The 21,886-nt window shown below is 35.6% G+C and overlaps 1 protein-coding gene across 10 annotated transcripts in view; it reads left to right on the top strand.

The window, feature by feature from the left end:
- Mta3 (metastasis associated 1 family member 3) overlaps positions 1-21,886 on the top strand; it is a 204,531-nt gene that overhangs the window by 94,914 nt on the left and 87,731 nt on the right. For all 10 annotated transcript variants that reach the window (XR_007104631.1, XM_047522396.1, XM_047522400.1 and 7 more), the window contains exons 5-6: positions 11,492-11,555; positions 15,030-15,147. Coding sequence is in view for 9 of the 10 variants with exons in the window: in XM_047522396.1 (XP_047378352.1) it covers positions 11,492-11,555; positions 15,030-15,147 (182 nt within the window). In the remaining variant the exon portion in view is untranslated. The remainder of the gene's footprint in view (positions 1-11,491; positions 11,556-15,029; positions 15,148-21,886) is intronic.

Here is a 21,886-nt window from a genome sequence, read left to right as displayed (position 1 = left end):
ATAAAGTTCAGTTGTAATGGGCTCCTAGGTTCAATCCCAAGTATCAAAAAATAAACATAAAAGAAGAACTACTAAAATTTTTGTATGTCATTAATGCATTTTTCTTTTTGAAACCTAAGTATGCTTACTGCTGGGTGCTATGGTGTTGCTGCAATTTAATTGAAGTGGCTGAGAGGCCACACCACTGTGTGTACCCATCTCTTGTTAAATAGTGCTTATCTTCACTGTGCTGTTTTTAATCTTTGCTTGTTCTAGATTTGTTAATATCTCTCTCTCTCTCTCTCTTTCTCTCTCACTCTCTCTCTCTCTTTTCTTGTATTGTTTGGTGCTAGGGATTAAACCAGGGCCTCATGTGCACTAGGCAGGCATTCTACCACTGAGCTATAGCCTCAGCCCTGGTTAGTAGGGGAGACAGATACTTGCAGAATGAATGATGTGACAGCAGAAGTAGAGAAAAGTTAAATGAAATCTGGGAAAATTCCATTCCTTAGAACTTAACAAACATGCCTGATAACTTTGATGTAGTTGAAGAACCACAATGAAACTTGAATAAGAATAGTTTGTTACTCAGAAGGAGCACTTAGTCAAAAACTAATCCAAATGGCACTGTCTTAGAGTAGACAGATTTCTTAAGATCGTAAACATATTCTCCAGTGTTTTCTTCTATAATTCTTACTGTCTCAATTTCTATATCCATTTTATGTATAAATGTGAAGAGGGATCAATCAGGAAACTGAATTAAAATTAAATTACAGTATTATCAAAAAGCATCAAATGCCTGGGGATGAGTTTAAAGAAAATGTATCAAACCTCTACATAGAAGCTCCACAGCGCTGCTGAAGGAATTAAAGTACAACTTCAGTAAAGGCAGGATATACCATGGCAGTATGTGTTTTCCCCAGCTTGATATGAATGTAATTCCAAATAAAACCTCAACAGGGTTTTGAGTGTGTGTGTGTGTGTAAAAATTGAGGCTTCTAAAATAATTTTTACATCATGTTAAAATTTTATGGAAATGGAAAGACCAAGAACAATGAAGATGGAGTTTTCAGAGTGTGGTTTTTTTGTAGCCCTGGCTATACCCAAAGACCTATAAGGAAGTTTGAGAACTCAAGACTCTTTTCATAACAACAGGAAGATGTTCCTTGGCTCTTCCCTTGTGTGAATTTTGCCCTTATGGTGCAAAACAATGGTGGGTAAAACTGCTGGTGCCCCAGCACAGATCAGGCTATGGCACCAGTCTCTGCTAGTGGCCATGTATTCTGCAATTCCATACATTCACAGTTGTTTTCTTTCTTTTCTTTTCTTTTTTTAAAGCAATTTCCAGTTAAGAATTAACTGGTCTTAGCAAGGCAATACAATTTATTATTTTAATTACCCTTAGTTACTGTATGGCGTTCAGTGCAGCAGCATTCAGTGCGTCGACAGTGTCGTTTGACCATCACCACCACCTTATTTTGCGAGATCATTTATCTTTTTAACATTCTGTGTAATGAAATGGGAAATCACCCTAAATTCACTTCTACTGCTTCTGGAAGTGTGATGGTTGTCTTGAAACAAAGTCATAGGCTTGTTTGAATTATGAGCTAAAGTACCTGCCTTCTTTTGGAACACTATTTTTGAAATAACTGCAGAAAGATAAACCATGGTTGTTTAGATGTGGGTATTTGGTAGACTTTTTGAACCTGAAGAACTTTTTACATGAAAATCTAATTGTTAGTCTTTTCACGGGTGTATATGTATATCAAAGGCTACATTGTATAACATTAATATACAATTTTTGTCTTATATACTTCAATAAAAGTGAGGGAAGTCTGGTTGCCCATCAAGATAGAAATTGGAAGCTGGGCATGATAGCATATGCATGTAATCCAATCAACTTGGGAAACTGAGGCAGGAGAATCAAAAGTTCAAAGCCAGCCTCAGCAACTCAATGAGACCCTGTCTCTAAATGAAATATAAAAAGGACTGGGGATATGGCTCAGTGGTGAAACACCCCTGGTTCAATCCCTGGTACCAAAAAAACAGAAGATAGAATTTGATTGAACAGATTTGCAAAAAATATGAAATACTACCACTCACTCTTCATTAAAATTTTTGTTTCAAAAATATATTAATTATTCATAAATGTTTTCTAATCTGATATAGACTTTATTTATTTATTCATTTGTTTATTTTAAGGTACTGGGAATTGAACCTAGGAGCACTTTACCAATGAACTTTACCAATATCCCCAGCCCCTTTTATTTTTTGATACAGAGTCTCGTGTTGCTGAGGCTGGTATCGATTTTGTGGTCTTCCTACCTCAGCCTCCTGGGTAACTGGTGTTAGCACAAAGTGACTGAGCCAGGTGCAGACTTCACGGATAACATAGCCTTTATTCAGCAATGAAATCACACATCTGATGGACCCACTTTCTTGGTGGAAAACAAGCCACTGGACAAAAGGGGAGTCTGTGCTTATATAGGTTACATTCATAGGTGACTTTATGACTGAGCATGTCAGTTTGGGCACTTAGGAATTTGAGATTTTTTTTTCACTGGGCAATATTTTGACTTGGAGAAGATGGAGGGTCTGGGGTCCACGGATACTATCTGGAAAAGATTTATTTTGGGAAGGATCAATGCTTTGGCCACCTCCCAGAGTCTGTCATTCTAGGCTCAGTGGATATTTTCTTCCCAGGGCTTGTCTTGTCACTGGGAAAGAATGTATTGGGAAAGGATCAATGTTATCAATGTGTTGCCTTCTTTCTCAATCCTTCTTCCCAGGCCACAATATTTTGGGGTTCATTATTTTCCATATCTAACAATTGGGATTATAGGCATGCACCACTGTACCTAGCTACTTTATTTTTATTTTAAATTAATTACTAAATTTTAACTTTTTTTCCTCAGTTTTAGTTTCTAACATGGTAACTGTTGATAGACATAACCCACATAAGTAAAAGTTCTTTGAAGTCCTCAATGAGTTTTAGGAATATAAAGAAATCTTTTTTTTTTTTTTTTTTTGATATCAGGGATTTAACTCAAGGGCACTAGACCACTGAGCCACTGAGCCACATCCCAAGCCCTATTTTTGGCATTCTTGAAACAAAAAAGAGAACCTAGATTGCTTTCATTAGCTGTTAAAACACTTGCAGAGTTGTAATATTTAAGGTAGGATAGTGTAGAGTTATAATAATTAAGAGTTATAACTATACCACCCTACATTAATTATTATAAAACCCTAACCCTACTCTAACCTTTACCACCAAGCTACTCCCATAGCCCTTCTTATTTTTTGAGACAGGGTCTCTCCAAGCCTTAGTAAGCCTTAATAAGTGGATTGCGAAATAGACCAGTGAAACGGAAGTCCCAGAACAGATTCACGTATATAATACCTCTTGATTATGGTAAAGGCATTATGGTAATGTGTAGTGTGGACATGGTGCCAGTCAATTGAGTGGCCATAGGGGAAAGTGAAGGCTTCCCCTTTCCTGCTCTGTTTTTTCCTAGCATTTTTTTGTGGAAGAAACTGGTTTCCCTGTGGAATTCATTGATTGTATTGTCATGGTGTCTTTTACCATGTTCCTCTCTCCACGCTGGTATAGTTGAAGGGGAAAGAGGACACACCAGAAATAAAAACAACTTTGTAGGTGGTATTGTATATCAGGAGATATATAATGCTTGGTTGTCCGTTTTCGGAATGTTACTGGCAGTTTGTTTGTTGCCTAGAGATCCACTGATTCATAGTTGTTACCAAGTGGTGATGTTCTATAATTACACTGTTCCTTCTTTATGAAGTATTGAAATACTTCTATGGAGAGAAACTTTCCTATGTTAAGTATTTGATTTTATTTGTATTTCAACAGAATTCAACAAAACTTTTATAATGAGAAAATTTGTGAAAATGAGTTCTGGTTGTTTTGGTTTTGGTTCCTGCTGCTTTCACCTTTATTTTTCAATATATAATAACTTATAGCAGAGGTGTCAAACTGCATCAGACTCATTTGTTCTTTCACATATTTCATAATACTTCTTAAATTACTTTGGAGTGAAATTCATAGCTAATTTAATACTGTATACTAATACAGTATTTGGCTTGGTATTGAATTTTGGATTGAAAATTATTTTCCAGGGCTGGGGAGATAGCTCAGTTGGTAGAGTGCTTGCCTCACAAGCACAAGGCCCTGGGTTCAATCCCCAGCACCGCAAAAAAAAAAAAAAAAAAAAAAAAAAAGAAAATTATTTTCCCTCAAAATTTTGAAGGAATTACCCCACTGTCGTCAAAGTTTCATTGTCACTAAACATAACTTTTTCAAAAAATATTTTTTACATGTTGATAGACCTTTATTTTATTAATTTATTTATAAATGGTGCTGAGAATTGAGCCCAGTGCCTCACACGTTTGACAAGTGCTCTACCACTGAGGCACAACCCCAGCCTGAACACTATAACTTTTACCCTTTTTTGGGGGAGGGTACTGTGAATTGCACCCAGGTGTGCTTTACCACCGAGCTAACCAGGGGCTCCATTTAGGTGGGCAGATTTTGATGGCACTTGTGGAGCTTTTCAGGGTTCTACTCTCTTAAGCTGGAAATTCTGTAGCGCTCTACTAGGTAGGTCAGTTCCCGCTTCCCTAGCAACAGCTCCCTTTGCACGAATTTTAGGCTTTATATCCTAATTTTTTATATGTGTTGTTCCTGATCTTGGTGGAAATGTCTCTAGTGTTTTCCTGTTGAATTAAAATGCTCATCATGAACTTTGGCTTGCTCTGCTCAGTCTTTTCCATCTGTCTTCCAGAATTTTCCTGAAATCATTTACTCTGCTGATAGCCCTCTTGGATTCTCTTTATAGTGGTTTGGAGTTTTTTGTTTGTTTTTTAATTCTCTTGTCATTTTAAAGGCATTTCAGAAGAGACAAACACATGGGATTTTGCCTGTCATTTATATTCTGCACTCCCCTATTGAGATGCTATGAAATGTCACTGAATAAAAATATTTTATAGTGGGCTGAGGTGTAGCTCAATGTTAGAGTAAGGTCTGGGTTCAATGCCAAACACCAAAATCATGACAGAAGAACAACAATAAAAACCCACAAAACAAAAAACTATAGCACTAGGGATTTAGTCTCTTTATGAAAGTGAGTTATACTGTTTTGGAAATTATGGAATTATGATTCTGATAAGTTATTCAACATTGGGAAAACATTTCCACACATCTTCAAAGTCTGCAATTAAAATTTTTGTTCATATTTTACCTAGAACAGTTAATTTTTTTTTGGTTCTGGGGATTGAACCCAGTGGTGCTAACCACTAAACAACATTCCCAGTACCCCCCCCCCCCCTTTAATTCGTTTTAGTTGTTAATAGACCTTTATTTCATTTTTTTTAATGTGGTGCTGAGAATTGAACCCAGTGCCTCACACATGCTAGGCAAACACTCTACTGCTGAGCTACAATCCCAGCCTCCCAACTCCTTTTTAAATATAGTTTTTTAGAGACAGGGTATCATTTTGTTGCTTAGGGCCTCACTAAGTTAGTGAGGCTGGCTTTGAACATAAAATATCCTGCCTCAGCTTCCTGAGCCGGTGGGATTGCAGGTGTGTGCCACCACAACCAGCTAGAGCAATTAATTTTTGAAGATAGACTTTTTCAGTAGGTGGTCATACATATATCAGAAACCAATAGATGATCAAAATGTTTATCTGTGAACAGAATTTTTTCCTGTGTAAACAAAGAATGTTTCAAATACTCTGCAAAACTATTCTTAGTAGATGGGAATAGATTGCCAGAGTGAGTATTTATTTGTACTGGGGATTGAGCCCCAAAGGTGCTCTACAGCTGAGCTACATTCCAGTCCTACCCCCAACTCCTTTTTTTTTGTTTGTTTGGTTGTTTGAGTCAGGGTTGTTCTAAGTTGCTGAGGGCCTTGCTAAGTTGCTGAGGGAGACTGGTCTCAAATTTGTCATCCTCCTGCCTTAGCCTGTTGAGTCATTAGGATTACAAGCTTGCACTATTGTGCCCAGCTGCCAGAGTGAATTTACCATGGTTAGGGTGATTTGTACCCGGTTTGGATGAATGCTTAGTATACCCTGGAACCAGAAGCAATGGATGGCCACTGGGGACATTGCTCAGTGGATGAGCTCTTGTCTATTATGTACCAGGCCCTGGGTTTGAGTCCTGGCAACCCTCCCCATCCAAAAGCAGCAAATGATGGAGCAGTGCTTTCATTTTTAGGATCACAGAAAACTGATCAGAACCCCCTCCTTTTAGAAATTGAAACTCTCTTTTTTAGCATCTGTGCTTATAAAAGCAATGAGTCTGTGTCTTTAGGTATATTATGGAGTAAATTATGATGCTGCTATGTTGTGTTTTTAAAAAAATATTTTTTAGTTGTTGATGGACTTTATTTTATTCATTTATTTATATGTGGTGCTGAGAATTGAACCCAGAGCCTCACACTTGTGAGGCAAGTGCTCTACCACTGAGCCACAACCCCAGCCCTATGTTGGGGTTTTTAAATAAAGTTAGGGGATAGCTCCATATTGGATCTTGGATCATGAAGATCTAGACAACGACTTCTCCTTCTTCTTCTTCTTCTTCTTCTTCTTCTTCTTCTTATTATTATTATTATTATTATTATTATTATTTTGACTCCTTGTTGGGGATCAAACCCAGGTTTTTACACCTCAGACATGCTAAACAGATGTTCTACCACTGAGCTGTGTCCTCAGCCTTGCCTCATTTTTATTTATGACTTTTGTATATTGCTCACTTATTTAATCCCAATTGGTGAATATTTGGTTCAGTTTAGTCTTTTGCTTTTAAAAATGATATTGCAAAGGATACATTTTTGTATAGGTGATTTGACTTTTTTTTTTTTTTCTTTTTTTGTGGTGCCAGGGATTGAACCCAGGGCCTTGTGCTTGCAAGGCAAGCACTCTACTGCCTGAGCTATCTCCCCGGCCCAATTTGACATTTTTGATTTGGAGTATACCTGCAAAATGAGACCAAGTAAAATTGCTGACAGTGTCCTACTTAAGTGTTCTGTACTTTGTATATGTGTCTTCATATAAGTATTAAAAGAGTACTCCCCTGTGAATTAGCTGTCTCGCTTCAGTTTGGCCATTATTGTTATAGAAGCAATTTATTTGGAATCTTTTTTAAAAAAGGTTCTAATGAAGGTAGTTTTCTTCTTTCACACTTTATTATGCCAATATTTTTATTTTAAGAAATTAGATTTTGCCACACATGGTGGCACATGGCTTTAATCCCAGTGACTGAGGAGGCTAAGGCAGGAAGATTGCAATGTTCAAGAACAGTCTCAGCAACTTAGCAAGACCCTGTCTTAAAATAGAAAGGGTGGAGATATAGCTCAGTGGTGTGGAGTGCCACTGAGTTAAATCCCCAATATCGCCACCCCCCAGCCCCTTTGCCAAAAGTTAAAAATTTTCAATTTTTATTTGTAGTCTGTAAACAAAATTTGAATTAGGCACACTGGTACCATTGGTGAATATACATAGTGTGACTTTAAGAAATGAATTTAATATGAGAAAGTTATGTAGTGCATTTATTAGGGTCTTAGGATTGTTAGTAGAAGGAAGACTGGAGGAAAAATATAGTAAGTAAAGAAAACATATCACAGGTAAAAAAATTTAAAGTCAAAGTGTCAAGGACACTTTTTTTTTTTTTAAGCAGTACCAAAGATCGAACCCAGGGCCTTGTGCATGCTAGGCAAGAGTTCTACTGGCTGAGCTACATCCCCAGCTCTTAGCATGCTTTTTTTGAAGATAGTGTTTATTCTACGTAATCTTTCCTTTGAAACGACATTTTACTGGTGTATGGATTGAAGTGTCTCTTATTTGAATCACAGTGCAGAGGAATACTGGATTAGATGCAAAGCATATCCAGTATATTGTCACCAGTACTGGTGTTCCACGTGTTGCGGTACTAAGATTTTTCTGCCGTCAAAACAATGTACTTGTTATTCTGCCATGGAGATGAGGATCTTCCTACATTTACTGGTGTCTTTGGAACATCCCACTTCTTCTAAGATGGTTCTTCTTATAAAAGGGAAGGGTAGCATCAAGAGAAGGGCTTTCTCCTCTTGATTCCTCTTTGACAGTTTCTTTCATATTTGTTATCAAGTCAGTGTTCTCCATGCCACAGATATTATGGGCTTCCCAAAACACTGCTTGTTATTCCTTTTTCTTCACAAAACCATATAGACCTATTGCATTAATTCAGACTTTTCTTTTTCGGCTTTTCATTTCTCTACTTTACCTACTGATAAGAGTCAGTTGCCTCATTCTCATTTCTATTCATTAACAAATATGAAAACTGGGTGAGGAGGAATGACTGTCAGCCAGTGGATGAAGGCCAGGGATGCCCAACCCAGGGTGTAGTGCTAGGACAGCCCTGACATCAGACTAATATCTGTCAGTAGTGCCATGTTCAAGAAGGCCTGACGTAGTAGAGTCATCATTGCCAGCTGTCCTTGCACCCTGGGTTTAGCATGTGTACAGGTCTATGTACTTTATCTAATTAAGATCCCTCTTCCATTTTGAATTTAGATTTTGTTATTTTTAAAAAATCAGATATAATTGTCCAGTAATATCCAAGATGGTTCCCACTCTATAATTATTTCCCACTCTTATACATATATCAATCTAAATGCTATTATTAATTTTTCACTTTAGAAATTTCTCTTCACTTCTATTTTCTATTCCATTTCTCTCGTGTTTCCAGAGTTTCCATGACTTTTTTTTTTTAAACTTAACCCATCTTTGTGTTATGAACATGTAAATATTCTTACATATTCTTTCTTGTATAACCTTTTGTTTTCCTTGGAGTTATCATTGTTTTGCCTTTTCCTTTTAACGTTCTAACGTGAAACTTTTTTACTGCTTGCATATCTTAATGTGTATTTCACCCTTGGCTAAGGATTGGTTAAGGCATAGAGTTCTGGTTTGGAAATCATTTTCCTCTGATGTTTGACTTTTCCTCTTCAGTCCATTTTAAAGTGTTTCTGTTTAATCTTCTGAAAGCACTTTGGATCTTTGAACATCATTTTTTTTTTTGTTTGGTTGGTCATTGTATTCAGGGAACTAAATGCTGAATAAAACTCTGTTCACTGAATCTCTAATCACAGAATGTAGCATTTTGAGGTTTTTTAAAAATATGATAAACTTTCAGAGTCCAGAGTTTCTGGAAAATTTAAGAGTCAGAAAGCCAATGTAAAAATTGCTTTTCTTTAATGCTGCTGTTGTTGAACATGGAGAATTTAAAGTCAATCTTTGCAACTACAGGAGTTATTTTGTTGTTGTTTTTGTGGTACTGGACAGATTACAGGGCCTTGTATGTGATGGGCATGTAAATTTCACTTCCAGCCAGGTGTTAGTTTTCAAGTTTGGGTATGTCGGGACCACTTTGGTCATACTTGTGAATTGTGCAGGTTCCTGGACCCATCTCCAAGATACTGGGAGTCAATAAAGTCTGGTATGGCACAAAGAAAAAATTTTTAAAAAATTGTTTTCAAGTGCTGGGGATAGAACACAGGGGTATTTTACACTAAGTTATATCCCCAGCCCTTTTTATTTTTTTTATTTTTGAGACAGGATCCAACTAAGTTGCTGAGGGGCTTGCTAAGTTGCTGAGGTTGGTCTTGAACTTGGCATTCCTCCTACCTCAGCCTGTATGGTGGAGTGCATCACCGTACCTGATCATGATTTAATATTCAGTGTTACTTAATGAAGTCAATGTATATTGCTTTGTCAGCATTGCAAAAAAAGTATTTCAGACTCTTCAGAAACCCCACTTATTGCCTCAGCATGCTGCATGTGTGAGCACATGGAAGTTCTCTGTTGATGCACTGATGCACCAGATTAATGTCTCTGCATGTGGTTCTGTCCTTTGTAAGGGAATGTCAGGTGTTTGTTGACTTGGAGTCTTATGTGTGTTGAAGGAATAATGCTGATTTTTCTACATTCACTAATAATGCATGAATAAAATATATTAGATAAACAGAAATCCTCATAACTCTTCCAGGAAGCAAATAAGAGACTAGATAGTATACCGTGTAAGTACCATATGCCCTCAGAGTAATATTTCTAAGTTATGTTAACTTAACATGATTACCAGAGAAAGATGTTTTATGAGACTTAAAAAAAAAAATGAGTACAGAGTTGCAAAATTATTAGAAAACATATCTTTCGTCAATATATTAGTTTAATTTTGGTCTTTTGTTTTGCTTTCAGTAATTGTTTTACTTTGAATTGTACTTTAGTAATCTAAGAGTAAGCTCTTCTTTCCTACTTAATGTTTATGTGGAGTATTTGTTTTTGCATATTGTTTTTTGAGGCTGTTGTAACTTTTTTTGTTTAGAAAAATCAAATGACATTATGACATTTTAGTGTTTTTTGTTTGTTTTGGTTTATTTTTGCAGTACTGGGGATCAAACTCAGGTCCTTGCATGTGAGTCAAGCTCTCTGCTGTGAACTATATCCAAAGTCTGATATTATGACAGAAAGATACTTTGTGCCAGCCCCCACCCAAAGATTGTAAACCCTAGTGCCTCTAACTTGAATAATCCATTAGGATTTCCTAGCCAGATCTGGAGATAGAGTGATATTTTGAAGCCGATGAGAATAAATTTTTAAGTGGTTTTAATAAGTACTTCTACCTATAACCTTAGTTTTTCTTGAAGTGTAGGCAAGCCTTTTTAAAATAGATTTTCATATCTGAAGTCAAATCCAGGCCTCTGATCAAAGGTAAATGCCAGTTGGGGTGTATCACATACAAGGTCCTGGGTTCAGTTGCCAGCGTGTGCACGTACGCGCGCGCACACACACATACATGTACCAGAAAGAAAGAAAGAAAACTAAATACGTCCAGATCTCAGGGTCTGAGAATTTGTGGATCTTCGTGTTGTCCCTTGTTCTATTGAAGTTCCTGATGTTTAAATTTTAACTAGTCTGTAGAACAATTTCAATAAAGGTAAACTTGTTATATCCTTATGAAGGTGTATTATTTTTTGGCTCTCATATGGAGTGACTATTTTAAGAAATCTGAATGTTATTTTAGTAACTGGTTTGTATAGTGCTGTTTTTGTTTGAAGATCCCTTGTATAAACTTAACTTATAATACCTATTTATAGATTAAGAAACTCAGTCTGAGGTCTCTATATCCACCCACCCCACTCCCCCATAATTAAATTAGGAAAGATCTATAAAATGTTACATGTTGATAGGATTTACCACCTCACACAATTCCTGCCTTGGCTCACCTCTCTAAATGCCTGCAAAGACAGACCTTTTTTGTGGGTTACCCAACACCAGCATTGTAAAGCAGGTATAAATAAGTAGTGTAAATATATGCATTTAAATGTACTCCTAACTACCATTTAGTTTGAATCCTACTCCTGCCTTTTAGTATGCCTGGTTTTGCATGTGCCATCACTGTGAAGGTAAGTGATGACAGACTGACACTTTTTCATGTTTTTATCTTCCAACAGGGGAAAATGCAGTGTTGCCCTTCTGAATGAGACAGAATCAGTATTGTCATATCTTGAGAAAGAGGTAATTCACAGTCATTCCTGCTTTGTGTTTCTTCCCTCTTTATTTCATATGAAGTCCATACCTTTGATTTTATTTCCTTTTGTACCAAATTATTATGGCACCTTTACAGCTGTGTTCCAGTAAAGGTGTAATGACTAGACGGTGTTTGGGGTAATTTCATTTTCCTGGTTAATTGAAGTAAGAGCAAAAACTCTACCTTGTTTTTCAGTCACTAGTGAAATCCTTTATTAAGTACATCATGAGTTAGATAAATACTTTGGCTTTAATAAATAGGTACTTTAGTGTACTTGTTTGGTATACTTATTTCCTATACTTTGACTTTAACAAATAAATACTTCAGTATACTCTGTTAAATAGATGGCTTTTCTTTTAGACTCTCTCTGGATGAGATTTTGCCATCGCTGGTTTGTTTTCTTTTCTGGAATCCTAATAAAGTTTGTCGATTAATATTTCTTTCATTGAATCTCAGCAAGAAACATTTAACAGGTTGAATTAGAGTATGTACTTCATTGGAGTGAGGCAGTTCTTACAAACAGAATGTTGTATTGTATATTAGACAACATTTATTTGTATGTTCTATTGTATTGTAATATTAGACAACATTTAAAAATCATTGGTATTATGGTAATATATTTTACTTTCGTTAATGTTTTGAAGTTAAATCTTTTTGTTTTATACTCCCTTCCCCATTGTCTTTTTTCTTTGTATTTTTTTGTCTTTTTTCTTTATCTTTTTTTGGTACTGGGGATTGAACCCAGGGTGCTGTACCACTAAGCCATATGCCAACCCTTTTTATTTTGAGACAGAGTCTTATTAAATCCCCAGACTGGCTTTAAATTTATGATCTTCCTGCCTCAGTCTCCCAAATAAGACACTGTGTCTGCCCCCCCCATTTTTATTATATAATTGTATTTTTAAAAAAGAATTAAGAGACATATTTCCTTCTGAAAGTATTTCTTCTATACTCAAAAGTGTTGTCCCTATCTCAAAAGAAGAAAGTGTAACATAAAAATGTAAATACAAACAAGGAGAGCTATTTTTCATTAGAAAACCTATTTTAAAAAACTAAAACTTTCAAAGTGGATAAAATATAACAGTCTTTATAACTTACACTTGCGAAATTTAAAAAAGACTAGTTTTTTTATTAGTCTGTACAAAATGATGGATAATAATGCTCAGAAATTAACAATTTCTTCTTATTCACAGAAGACACAAAATGGCAAGACATTCTTTTTGTTTCAGTGTATTTTACTGGTGTATTTGGATAAGAGGAATTTTTTCAATTTATTTTTCTTTCTCATTTGTCATATTTGTTAAGGACTTTAGTTGATGAAAATTAGCAAAGATCTTTATAATTTTACCTGTAGCCATTTTATTTTTGACCACTTACTCCTTTTCAATCTTTGGGCTAAGAAGTGGCTTCTGGCATTGTATTTAAAGAATCTCTTTCTCTTTTTGCAGGAGGGAAAGATTAGGAAAATAATACTGCTTGTATCATACACGTTTTGATTTGAGAAACATTTTTGTGTGTGTGTTTTAAATTTGCTCCCTTGTCTTTTATAAGATCATCCTTGAGAGCTCTGCTTGGTTTTTTAGTCATTTTCAAATACTGAGCTAGGGCAGAATTATACATATTATCTGTAATCCTAGTTACTCAGGAGGCTGAGATAGGAGGATTGCAAATTCAAGGCCAGCTTGAACAACTTAGGACACCCTGTCTCCAAAGAAGCAAAGAAGGGATTGGGGTTGTAGCTCAGTGGTAGAGTGCCTTGGGTTCAATCACTAGTGCCACAAAATAAATAAATTAAAAGTGCATAAAATAATGAGGTTGACATATTCAGAGTTGTTAAAGAATAGCTTTGTAATCATTGTCCTTTACTTTCAGCTGTTCGTGAGTTGACTGATTTAAACACTCTGAAAACATTTTTGTGTGTGTGTTTTGTAACTTCTGTTATAAACTAAACATATTTTGAGTATTTTCCTATATCAGTACATACAGATTTAAGGATTTTAAACAACTATTTGACTACATATACTCATTTCTTTCTTTCTTTTTTTATTATGGCAAAATCCGTGTGTGTGTGTGTGTGTGTGTGTGTGTGTGTGTGTGTGTGTGTATTGAACACATGCTTCACAAGTACTCTACCTCTGGGCTAAACCCTTAACCCCTAAAATTCCTTTTTATTTGAGTACCATGTTAATGAGTTTTACAGATTAAAAGGGACCTTAGGTATCTCTGGTCTTAAATCTTGTGGTGAACCCTTGGCAGTGTCTTCAGTTACTGAGTAATATGCTTTATTTCTCTTGTCTACAAAGCAAAACAAACAATCCTGAGTACATAGGGATCATCCCCTCTAATTCTGTTAAGGAGGATGATTTATATATTCCTGCAGATTTTTACTTCTTTAGATAGCATTTTAAAATATGCGCAAGTATCACATATTAGTGTCACTTTTTAGCACTTACTTGTTTAATCTTTTCTCCTGACAGTGATCCATGGTTAAAATACTGTGTGGAATTTCTCAGTAGATGGAATAACTTCATTTTTTCCCCCTCTGTCCTTATTACAGTATATAAGAGCCCTAAAAGGAATCACTTCACGGTCTGACAGTTACCTCTTATTGCAACTTGCTTGACTGGTATTGGTGACATGCTGATGGTAGGGATAAGCCCTTCTGGCATGGAATGCAGAGCGTTGTGCAGTACATAATCTCTTGATCCTAATGGGAAGCAGAAGATAGGACTCTGCTGGTTTATACTCCAGTGACTTTGCAGAATTCAGTAAAGGACTGGTGGCCAGTCCATTAGGCTCAGTAACTTTAGGGCATTTGAGCTTCTTAAGGGACCATTGGAGTGTTTGTGTGTTCTCCTGGTGGTGGAGTGTTTAGTTATGTTTGTATGCCTGTCTGTACACATATCTGTATTTTAGAATTTAGAAGAGAACTGCAGAATTATAATTAGTAAATATTCAATTACATTTCTACTGTAATATTAATAAACCACATGTAAATTCAGCTCTTACATACTGTAGTCAATGTGAGATGTGTGTGCTTTTTAATATTTTGAATAAAATGTAGTATGGACAGTTCAAAAGTTCGGGTGCCCGTGTTCATAAAGACAGCCCTGCTGCTTGGTGCTTAGAAGATACTTGATTTTAGGTGTCTTATCTTTGAGTTTTGGTTTAACTTTGCTAGCTTTCCAAAACACTGTTTAGCGCAGTTAATGTTTTCTCTTTCAAATTAAAACATAATAAAACCTAATCTACTTTATTTAAAGCTATTTATTTTGCTTTTTAAAGTCTGCACTGTTGTACATGATGACAATAATACCATGCTCTCTTTAAAGAGTTATAATTTATTCACATAAAGGAAATTTTATATAGTCTCTGAAGTTTTATGCTTTCATTATTGTGACATTGATTTTATTGCTTTATAAAAAGAAGGAATTAAGTTTATTTTCTGTCATTTTTTTCAGGATACCTTTTTCTACTCCTTGGTCTATGACCCCTCAGTGAAAACACTATTAGCTGACAAAGGTGAAATCAGAGTGGGTCCTAGATACCAAGCAGACATTCCAGAAATGCTCTTGGAAGGTATGTTTTCTTTTGGGTTCAAGTCCTATGAAAACCTGTATTTTGAAATTCAGATATTCTCATCCTCATATGGAATAAACTTTAAGAGGACAGTTTAAAAGTTATGAGCCCTTCCAGCCCTAGAAGGATAACAAATAGTGGGAAATGATTTTTCTCAAAATCAGTTATTCATTTGTGACTTAATAGGTTTTGAGTTTTATGTCTCTTAAGTATAGCTTTAAGATCGTTAGTGCTTTTGAGCTTGTGTTTTAATGTGGTATACTTATTCCTTGAGATTGTTAAATTCCTTTGAAGTCCTCTAGCCCAGGTAGCCATGGAGTCTAGTGAATAGCCTCATTTTGGTGGGTTTTTAGCTGATCTGGGTACTTTATGTACCCAGAAGAACTGAAAGCTTTGCATTTTAAAAATAGATCCTTTCTAGCAAGACTTAGTTTCTTTCTCCTGTCACAACTGTACACTAAAATCTATTTTCTAATATAAAGTAAAATATTTTTACCATTAAAAAATAAAATGCCACAGGCATAGTGGCACATGCCTGCAATCCCAGCTACTTGGGAGGCTGAAGCAGGAGGATTTTAAGTTTGAGGCCAGCTTGGGCAATTTAGCTAGACCCTTCCTAAAATAAAAACTAAAGCTGGGAGTGCACACATCTGTAATCCAAGTAACTCACAAGGCTATAAGTTCAAAGCCAACCTCAACATCTTAGCGAGGCCCTAAGCAATTTAGGGAGACCTTCTCTCAAAATGAAAACTGAAATGGGCTCAGGATGTGTCTCCATGGTAGAGAAACCTGGTACCACCCCTCAAATACCATGTATAAGGTAGACAATGAATGCCATCTCTTCTTCCTCATTCTACCCACATATTTAATTATATTTTTTGTTCAGGGCATTTCTCTTGTTCACACCTGGGCTTATAATCCCTGCAGGAACAGTCCTCATACAGTGGCAAGTTGCACATGTTTATCTGTAACTGCTTCTTTCTCCACAGTATATGACTAGCATTTTTATATAAGTAGAGTGAATTCATTCTGTTTAGTGATGTTATTGTTCTTTTTCTTCCATGAATGTATGATTTCCTTTTCTAGTCTCATAATGATAGAGTCTTAGGTGTTGCCATTTTTTGGTATTACAAAAGATGCTGACAGAAAATCTAAAGATATATTTATATTATAGAAGTTTTTTGTTTTGTTTTTTAATTACAACTCTCTTGAATGGTATGTAAAATTTTTGTTGTTCTTTTGAGGTGCTGGGGTTTGAACCCAGGGCCTTGCGAGTGCCTGGCAAGTGTCCTCCTGTTCAGCTATTCCCCTCACTCCTGTATATACATTTTAGATCCTGAAAATTCTTTGCCCTCTAAAAAGGCTGCATAATTTATGTAGGAGGGACAGATTCTCCCACCAACAGTGGTCATTAGGGCTCTTGCCTGCCTTTTTTTTTTCTTCTAGATACATATTAATATGTCATTGTTTATTTTTTTTATTTTAAAAAATTATGATTATGCTAGCATAGTTACCTTTAGCTCTTTTGTCAATTTCTTATGTATTTTTTATTTGGTTTCTTATTTTTTATTTATTGACAAGAACTTTTTTTTATTCTTATAACTCACTGGAATTTAATTTTAATTTTTATTTGTTCTAATTAGTTATACATGACAGTAGAATGCATTTTGGTTCTTTGTGCATGAATAGAACACAACTATTCATTTCTCTGGTTGTAAGTGATGTAGAGTCATACCATTTGTGTGATCATACAAGTACCTAGGGTAATGATATCAGTCTCATTCTACCATCTTTACCACTCCCCTGCTCCCTTCGCTCCCTTCACTCCCTTCACTCTCCTCTGCTCAATCCAAAGTTCCTTTATTCATTCTGCACCCTCCCCCCATTATGGATCAGCATCCATATATTGGAGAAAACATTTGACCTTTAGTTTTTTGGGGATTGACTTATTTCACATAGCATATCCTCCAACTCCATCCACTTACCTGCAAATGCATAATTTTATTCTCCTTTAAGGCTGAGTACTATTCCATTGTGTATATATACACCATAGTTTCTTGATCCATTCATCTATTGAAGGGCATCTAGGTTGGTTCCATAGCTTAGCTGTTGTGAATTGAGCTGTTATGAACATTGATGTGAGTGCATCACTGTAGTATGCAGATTTGAAGTCTTTTGGGTATAGACCGAGGAGTGGGATAACTGGGTCAAATGGTGGTTCCATTCCAAGTTTTCTAAGGAATCTTCATACTGTTTTGCAGAGTGGTTGCCCTGATTTGCAGTCCTACCAGCAATGTATGAGTGTACCTTTTCCCCTACATCCTTTCCAACAGTTATTGTTACTTGTGTTCTTGATAATTGCCATTCTGACTGGAGTTAGATGATATCTTAGAGTAGTTTTGATTTGCATTTCTCTAATTACTAGGAATGTTGAACATTTTTCATGTATTTGTTGATTGATTGTATTTCTTCTGTGAAGTGTCTGCTCAGTTTGTTAGCCCATTTGTTGACTGGGTTATTTGTTCATTTGGTGTTAAGTTTTTTGAGTTCTTCATATATCCTGAGATTAGTGCTGTATCTGATGTGTGTGTGGTAAAGATTTTCTCCCTTTCTATAGACTCGCTCTTAGCATAATTGATTGTTTCCTTTGCTGAGAAGAAGCTTTTTAGTTTGCATCCATCCCATTTGTTGATTCTTGATTTTATTTCTTGAGCTTTAGGAGTCTTGTTAAGGAAGTCAGGCCCTAAGCCAACATGATGAAGATTTGGGCCTGGATTTTCTTCTATTAGGTGCAGGGTCTCTGGTCTAATTCCTAGGTCCTTGATCCACTTTCAGTTGAGTTTTGTGCAGGGTGAGAGATAGAGGTTTAATTTCATTTTGCTGCATATGGATTCTAGTTTTCCCAGCACCATTTGTTGAAGAGGCTAATCTTTTCTCCAATGTATGTTTTTGGCACCTTTGTTTAGTATGAGATAACTGTATTTATGTGGGTTTGTCTCTTTGTCTTCTATTCTATACCCTTGGTCTACCTGTCTATTTTGGTAATACCATGCCGTTTTTGTTACTATTGCTCTGTAGTGTAGTTGAAGGTCTGCTATTGTGATGCCTCCTGCTTCACTCTTCTTGCTAAGGATTGCTTTGGCTATTCTGGGTCTCTTATTTTTCCAATTGAATTTCATAAGTGCTTTGTCTATGAGGAAAGATGTTGGAATTTTAATGGAATTGCATTGAATCTGTATAATACTTTGGGTAGTGTGGCTAGTTTGACAATATTAATTCTGCCTATCCAAGAACATGGGAGATATTTCCATCTTCTAAGGTCTTCTTTAATTTCTTTCTTTAGGGCTGGGGAGATAGCTCAGCTGGTAGAGTGCTTGCCTTGCAAGCACAAGGCCCTGAGTTTGATCCCCAGTACCGCAAAAAAAAAGAAAAAAAAAAAAAGAATCTCTAATTTCTTTCTTTAGCGTTCTGTAGTTTTCATTGTAGAGGTCTTTCACCTCTTTTGTTAGATTGATTCCCAAGTATTTTTTTTTTTTTTGAGACTATTGTGAATGGGGTAGTTTTCCTAAGTTCTCATTCTGAGGATTCATCACTGATATATAGAAATGCATTAGATTTAAAGGTGTTGATTTTATATTCTGCTATTTTGCTGAATTCATTTATGAGTTCTAGAAGTTTTCTTTTGGAATTTTTTGGATCTTCTAAATATAGAATCATGTCATCGGCAAATAGTGATAGTTTGAGTTCTTCTTTTCCTATTCATACCCCTTTAAATTCATCCGTCTAATTGCTCTGGCTAGAGTTTCAAGGACAATGTTGAATAGAAGTGGTGAAAAGAGGGCATCCCTGTCTAGTTTCAGTTTTGGGAAGGAATGCTTTCAATTTTTCTCCATTTAGAATAATGTTGGACTTGGGCTTAGCATAGATAGCTTTTACAATGTTGGGGTATGTTCCTACTATCCCTGTTCTTTCTAATGAATTAAGTATGAAGGGTGCCGTGTTTTGTCAAATGCCTTTTCTACATCTATTGAGATGATCGTATGATTCTTATTTTAAGTCTATTGATGTGATGCATTACATTTATTGATTTTCATATGTTGAACCAACCTTGCATCCCTGGAATGAACCCCACTCAATCATGGTGTACTATCTTTTTAATATGTTTTTGTACTTGATTTGCCAGAATTTTGTTAAGAATTTTTGCATCAATGTTCATCAGGGATAGTGGTCTGAAGTTTTCTTTCCTTGATGTCTGGTTTTGGAATCAGGGTGATACTAGCTACATAGAATGAGTTTGGGAGGGTTCCCTCCTTTTCTATTTCATGGAATACTTTGAGGGTGTTGATATTAGTTCTTCTTTGAAGGTCTTGTAGAACTCAGTTGAGAATCTGTCTGGTCTTGGACTTTTCTTGGTTGGTAGGCTTTTGATGGCATCTTCTGTTTCATTGCTTGAAATTGACCTGTTTAAATTGTGTATGTCTTGTGGTTTAGTTTGGGTTGTTCATATGTATGTAGAAATTTGTTGATGTCTTAGAGATTTTCTATTTTGTTGGAGTACAGATTTTCAGAATAGTTTCTATCTTCTGTATTTCAATAGTGTCTTTCATAATATTTCCTTTTTTTTTTTTTTTTTGCGGTGCTGGGGATTGAAGCCAGGGCCTCGTGTTTGCCTCGCAACTGAGCTATCTCCCCAGCTCAGTATTTCCTTTTTTATCATGAATTTTAGTAATTTGAGTTTTCTGTTTCTTTCTCTTCATTAGTGTAATTAGAGGTTTATCGATTTTATGTACTTTTTCAAAGTACAAACTTTTTATCAGTTTTCTCAGTTGTTTCTTTTGCTTCAATTTTATTAATTTCAGCTCTGATTTTAATTATTTCCTATGTTCTTATACTTTTGGTGTTTATTTGTTCTTTTTCTAGGGCTTTGATATATAATGTGTGTTCATTTATTTGTTGACTTTTATTCTTTTAATGAATGAACTCAATGGAATGAACTTTCCTCTTAGCACTGTCTTGATAGTGTCCCAGAGATTTTGATGTGTTGTATCAGTATTCTCATTTACCTCTAAAATTTTTTTTAATGTCCTCCCTGATGTCTTCTGTTATCCATATGTCATTCAATAGCTTATTATTTGGTCTTCAGATGTTGGAATAGCTTCTGTTTTTATCATGAATTTCTACTTCCATTCCATTATGATCTGATAGAATGCAGGATAGTATCTCTATTTTTTTGTATTTGATTAGAGTTGCTTTGTGATATAACATATGGTGTATTTTAGAAAAGGATCCATGTGGCTGCTGAGAAAAAAGTATTTGCTCATTGAAGGATGGAATATTCTCTGTATGTCTGTTAAGTCTAAGTTATTGATTGTATTATCGAGTTCTATAGTTTCTTTGTTTAGTTTTTGTTTGGAAGACCTATCCAATGGTGAGAGAAGTGGGTTAAAGTCACCCAGTATTATTGTACTGTGGTCTATTTTATTCCTGAAATTGAGAAGGGCTTGTTTGATGTACATAGGTGCTCCATTGTTTGGGGCATAAATATTTATGATTGTTATGTCTTATTAATATACGAATGCCTTTTAGCAGTATGAAATGTCCTTCTTTATCTCTTTTGACTAACTCTGACTTGAAGTCTACTTTATCTGATATGAGGATGGAAACTCCTACTTTTCTACAGAGTCCATGTGTATGATATGTTTTTTCCCACCCTTTCACCTTCATGTCTTTTCCTATGAGATGAGTCTCTTGAAGACAGCATATTGTCTATGTCTTTTGATTAGTGAGTATAGACATTAACATTCAGGGTTATTTTTGAGATATGATTTGTATTCCCAGTCATTTTGGTTTATTTTGATTTTTAACTTGACTTGGTACCTCCTTTGATTGGCTTTTCCTTTAGTGTAATTCTTACCTTTGCTGTCTTTTCTTGTTGTTTTTCATTTCCACCTCATGGAGTATTTTGCTGAAAATGTTCTGTAAGTGCAGGCTTTTTAGTTATAAATTCTTGTAACTTTTGTTTATTATGTAAGGTTTTTATCTCATCATCAAATCTGAAGCTTAATTTTGCTAGATACAAGATTCTTAGTTGGCATACATTATCTTTTAGAGCTTGATATATGTTGTTCCAAGACCTTTTAGCTTTTAGGGATTGAGAAATCTGCTGATATCCCTGTTGGTTTCCCTCTACCTGTAATCTGATACTTTTCTTTTGCAGTCTTCTATAATTATTTTGTATTCTAGGCATTTTCATTATATTGTGCCTTGGTGTGGGTCTGTCGTAATTTTGTACATTTGGTGTCCTATAAACCTCTTATATTTGATTTTCCATTTCATTCTTTAGGTTTGGGAAATTTTCTGATATTACTTCATTGAAAAGATTATGCATTCCTTTGGTTTGTGTCTCCGTGCCTTCCTCTATCCCTGTAATTCTTAAATTTGGTCTTTTCATGATGTCCCATAGTTCTTGGAGGTTCTGTTCATGATTTCTTAACCATCTTCTCTGTTTGAGCAACTTTTTTTTCAAGATTAAATATTTTGTCTTCATTGTCTGAGGTTCTGTCTTCCAAATGGTCTAGTCTGTTGGTGATGCTTCTCATTGAGTTTTTTATTGGGTTTATTGTTTCCTTCATTTCAAGGATTTCTGTTTGATTTTTTTTTTGAGAATCTCTATCTCTTTGTCGAAATGATCTTTTGCTTTGCTCTTTCAACTGCTTATTGGAGTGATTATTCATTGCCT

This window comes from Sciurus carolinensis, chromosome 13 (genome assembly GCF_902686445.1).
Source record: "Sciurus carolinensis chromosome 13, mSciCar1.2, whole genome shotgun sequence".
NCBI lineage: Eukaryota > Metazoa > Chordata > Mammalia > Rodentia > Sciuridae > Sciurus > Sciurus carolinensis.
This window is presented reverse-complemented; position numbering and strand designations above follow the sequence as displayed.